The sequence below is a fragment of the Rhincodon typus genome, chromosome 41 (genome assembly GCF_021869965.1).
Source record: "Rhincodon typus isolate 14 chromosome 41, sRhiTyp1.1, whole genome shotgun sequence".
NCBI lineage: Eukaryota > Metazoa > Chordata > Chondrichthyes > Orectolobiformes > Rhincodontidae > Rhincodon > Rhincodon typus.
Genome location: NC_063372.1, coordinates 3,587,212 through 3,592,266, shown reverse-complemented (window position 1 = coordinate 3,592,266; position 5,055 = coordinate 3,587,212). Strand labels below are relative to the sequence as shown.

The following is a 5,055-nucleotide window of genomic DNA, read 5'->3' as shown; positions in this document are numbered from 1 at the left end:
GTGAGGAGCGGAATACCTGCCATTGTGGTCTCGCATTGTATCAACCTCTCTCTTTGTCTCTTCCGGTTGTGTGTCTCCACAATGTTCTTGTCTTTCTTGCCAGGAAGGCCTTGCAGGTATTCCCTTGGTTTTGGACATGTTTGAGCAAAGCAGTTGAACCTTTTAGTGATGACTTCACTCCTGTCTGCTCAGATTCTGCTTCAGCCAAACAAAAATGAAAAGTTAAGTTCTTAAAAAGTCAAGAAATGAAGTGCAGACAGGGAATGAGGAGTCAAAGCATCAGAAAGAAAGAGAATGTACATGAATGTGATAGATGTTATTAATGATTCACCCAAAATATCATTTTTTAATTTTTTGATTAACCTGACCAGCGTAAGCTTGAGAATTCCCAACTCCTCAGTGTGTGGAGTGAGTGACATAAGCACATGGGATTAAAGCAGGCCCACAGTATGGCTAAGTCAGATGGTGAGAGGAATATGAATATAACCATGCATATATTAAAATAATTCCAGATGAAATATTATAAAATTACATGTCTTGCATTCACAGTTCTGAATTTCTTTTTTCTAGCTTTTTGGCTGTGTCACTTTTTGCATTTTTGTAGGAATGTAGCAATGCAGGCCATATTCAATCACATTTAGGATGACTGCAAATCTGGTGCAATAATCAGCACCAAATCTAAACTTTCATTTGCCTTTTCAGCCTTTGCTTCTCTTGTTCCAGTGAAATTATTGAACACTGGTGAGAATGTTGTCCAGCTACAATCTGAGAACGGAATTGATCCTTTGGCATCGATGACAACATACCTACAGCAAGCCATTTCTCGGGAGCAATAGGAACAGAAAAGGCTGGACCTCAGACATTACCTCTCTTTCTGTCTTTACAGATGCTGCTTGTTTCCAGCATTTTCTGCTTTTATTTCAGATTTCCAGCAACAGCAATAGTTCGCTTTCTGATTGTTTTGTAGTGCAGATATCATTGCCTAACTTTTGCAAAACTGTCAAATGCATCAGTTGTGATTGGTAATAAAATTTGCTATCAATTATATCATCACTGTAGATTTTTGTGTGATTTCTGTATGCTTCTCAATCATATTTTCTCACTCTTTCAAGACAGGAATGTTGATTTTTGTGATGTGGTTTCCAAATTTGCATTGTTATTAATTTAAAGTGCTTACAAAGTGGAGACAGTGAACACGAATTTTTTTGTGACTTATGTCCATATCTACCTCCAAGCAGCACCACAAACCGTTCTGCAGTGTCATTTAGAGCTGCATACTGGTTGGAGAATGAGGTGCACTTGGGGGATTCCTGCATAGCATAGTAGTCGCCCATTGCCCCTCTGCCTGCATGTTCTTAAACTGCTAGGTTCTTACAGTGCTCTCTCATCAGTCTTTTTAATTTTCAGTGCTTTTTCTGTCTCCTGCTGACTCCCTTAGGCTTGCTGTCTGTCTCTACTGACTCCCTGCCTTTAATTCTGGGTCTGTGGCATTCTTTCTCCTTGGATTCTGTCTTGACTGCTGGACAAACCTTCAGGAGTCAAGAGGTGAGTTGCTCACTGGAGGATTCCTAGCTCTCCCTGCTTTCGCTCTCTCACTAGCACTAACACACATGCAGGCAGACGCAGACACACAAACAGACACAGACACACCTTGCCTGCGACCCCGTAGCTAAAGAACACAGTATGACTTTGGTGAGGAAGCAAGGATGCTGTCAACTATAAAACCATATCCGAGCATGCCTCCATCTCTTACAGGGAAAAAATTCAAAGAGAGCTGTGTACGGTTTTAATAAAAATCATAGGATGTGGGCATTGCTGGCTAGGCCAGCATTTGTTACCCATCTCTAGTTGCCCTCGAGAAGGTGGTGTTGAGCTGCTGCCTTGAACTGCTGCAGTCCATGTGCTGTTTCAGTACCAGACGTGAAGAACAGACAGTAAGTGCTTTACATTTTGCTGTATTTCTCTGCATTCATCTTGCTGTCGGTTGAACTGGTCCTTCACTTGACCACTTAACACTCTCTATGCTCGTTTTAGTTTCTTCCCAAAGTGATCTCTAACGATTGTACTTCTTTTGCAGTATTTTGGCCAGATGAGCAGGGTGGATGGAATTTCCGATCTTCCCAGTGTCCCAGTAGGAGGACAACAGCCCCTCCTCGAATATGGGAGAGCTCCTCAACAGGCATCTCTTGTTGACAATGCCATGTTACAAGACAACACCAGTGAAGTTGGAATCTTGCAGGATAGCTCTGTAAGTCACGAGATGGTGGGTTCTCACCGCCTCCTGCAGAGCGGAGCAATTAGCCATCAAGGAATGATAACTGGCAGTGACCCAATGACTCAGACCACCTTGAGAAATGCAGATGGACCAGACAGTCATGCTGCTGTTACTGTGACACAGAGTTTACCCTGTGCAACCCAAGTAAGTACCTTTTCTCAAAAGCTCTAAAGAGCATTGGGAGTCCCAAGTATGCAAACATGAAAAGCTAGTCGATTGGTTTGTGAGCCTGTCAAAAAGGCCAATGGAGTGCTGACCTTTATCTTGAACGCAAGAATACAAGAAGGAGGAAGTTATGCTTGAGTTGTATAGTGCCTTGATCAGACCCCGTTTGGAATACTAGGTTCAGTTCAGCACCCTTGAGGATGGATCTATTGGTCTTGGAGGGGTTGTAGCACACATTTACCAAAATGGTACTGGATTTAACAGAGTTAAATTGTGAAGACAGATTTCATAAACCTGGATTGTATTCTCTTGAGTATAGAATATTGAAAGATGATCTGATGTTTAAAATGTTAAAAGATTCTATAGGGTAGATACTGTCACAACCTCCTCTTCCGTTATCTTTGCTTCCATGCTTGTTTCTTTGGACAAGAATCCTATTCCCCCCCCCCATATAGAGCCTTTCACCTGTCTCAATACTCCTGCTCCACCTGACCCCTCCCTCTGGCTGTTTACTGGCATTTTATCTCTTCTTTAAGAACTGCTGATGTGACATTGGCTGCCTTAGTTTCTGTGCTCCCCTCACTCACTTGAACCTGTCTCCCTATGAGCTTGCTGCGCTCTGTTCTCTCAGGTCCAACCCCTATCTTGCTATGAAACCTGCTGATAAGGGAGGATGCGATCGTCTTTTGGTGTGCAGGCCTCTATCTGGCAGAGGCTGAGTGCCAACTCTCAGACACTTCCTCCTATCTCGTCCTGGGTCATGACCCCATTGCTGAACACCAAGCTGTTGTTTCCAGGACTGTCATGGACCTCATCCCTGATGGCGATCTCCCCTCCACAGCTTTCTATCTCTCAGTCTGCCAACCCTGCCGAGCCTGCATCTCCCTCCTTCCCAAAATCCACAAACAGGACTGTCCTGGCAGACCCATTGTTTTAGTTTGTTCCTGCCCCGCTGAACTTTTTCTTCCTATCTTGACCCTATTTTGCCCCCTTTCATTGTCCAGTCTCTTCCTCTTACATTCATGATCGTCTTCCCTAAATTGATAGGTCAGTAGTGGGAATGTTATTGATGCCTGCATAATGTGTAGTTCCATTTCTGGTTCCTCGTACTGATGCAGTCTGTGCCCGCAACACCTGGAAAGCATTCAGACTTGGACTGATTGGATAGATGGTAGCATTAGCAGTAATGTTACTGGACTAGTAATCCAGGCAGCTCGGCTGATGCTCTGGGGATGAGTTCAAATCTCTCCATGGTAGTAAGGAGAATTTTAAATTCAATTAATTTATAGGTCTGGAATTAAAAAAATTGGTCTCTGTAATAATGATCTTAAATCTGTGTTACCCAGGTCACTGCACCATCAGCTAATAGGAGAGATTTTTTCTACCTTACCTTAGCATGTCATGATCTTGTACACATTTCATAGAAGATCATAGAATCCCTACAGTGTGGAAACAGGCCTTTCAGCCCAACAAGTCCACACCGACCCACAGAGGAGCCCACCCAGACCCACAATCCCTAATCTACACATCCCTGAACACTACGGGCAATTTAGCATGGCCAATCCACCTAGCCTGCACATCTTTGGACTGTGGGAGGAAATCGGAGCACCCAGAGGAAACCCACGCAGACGTGGGGAGAATGTGCAAACTCCACACACAGTCACCCGAGGGGTGAAATCGAACCCGGGTCCCTGGTGCTGTGAGGCCGCAGTGCTAGCCACTGAGCTGCTGTGCTGCCCCGAACATACTTTCACCCCAGATGGGACACGAGCCCACAATCCCTGGCTTAGGAGACCAGTGCCTTATCCATTTATCAAATGTCCCCTCGTTCGCTGAGGAGAATAGCCCTCCCCTTTCTAATCTAACTGTGTAACTAACATATCCCATTTTCAAACTATGCTGGAAAATCTCAAAAGATTTTAATTTAAACTTAGTTAGCCAAATGGCAGTTGATTTTTCTTTTTCTGTAAAACATTTTAAGTGATTTGATTGGTTGCATAAATGATAAAATTGTGAATGTCAATGTGCAGTTTGCTTATCACAAAGGGCAACATGTTCCTATTTTAGGGCTGGCAGACTCTACCTTACGAATGTTTACATAGACACATTTTAAACATTAAATGTAGCATGGCTCAAAGTCATGGAGCCTAGGAAGTAAAGTATGTAGGTAGGCAAGATTTTTAATACCATACAGAAGGGAATGATGGCTTTGGGGCAATATAATTGATGTAATAATCTTTAAAAGTAATAGATTTATCATCATGCAAAATGCCTTATCAGTTAAGTTTTCAAACTAGACTCTTAAACTACGTGAACAAAGCAAACCTCATAGGTGTGCCTTTATTGGTCGGGGCATTGAGTACAAGAGTTGGAAAGTGATGTTACAGCTTTATAAACTTTGGTTAGGCCACACTTAAGAGTATTGCATTCAGTTCTGGTCGCTACATTACAGAAAGGATGTGGAGGCTTTGGAGAGGGTACAGAAGAAGTTTACCAGGATGCTGCCTGGATTAGAGCGCATGAGCTATAAGGAGAGGCTGGGCAAACTAGAGTTGTTTTCGCTGGAGCGGCAGAGGCTGAGGAGGAGATCTGATAGAAGCTGATAAAATTATGAG

The 5,055-nt window shown here is 43.3% G+C and overlaps 1 protein-coding gene across 1 annotated transcript in view; it reads left to right on the top strand.

Annotated features, from left to right (window-relative positions):
- Positions 1-1,794: 1,794 nt before the first annotated feature.
- LOC109937886 (zinc finger protein 148-like) overlaps positions 1,795-5,055 on the top strand; it is a 38,047-nt gene continuing 34,786 nt past the window's right edge. The window contains exons 1-2 of the mRNA XM_048618840.1: positions 1,795-1,934; positions 2,078-2,419. Coding sequence (XP_048474797.1) covers positions 1,899-1,934; positions 2,078-2,419 — 378 coding nt within the window. The 5' untranslated portion in view covers positions 1,795-1,898. The remainder of the gene's footprint in view (positions 1,935-2,077; positions 2,420-5,055) is intronic.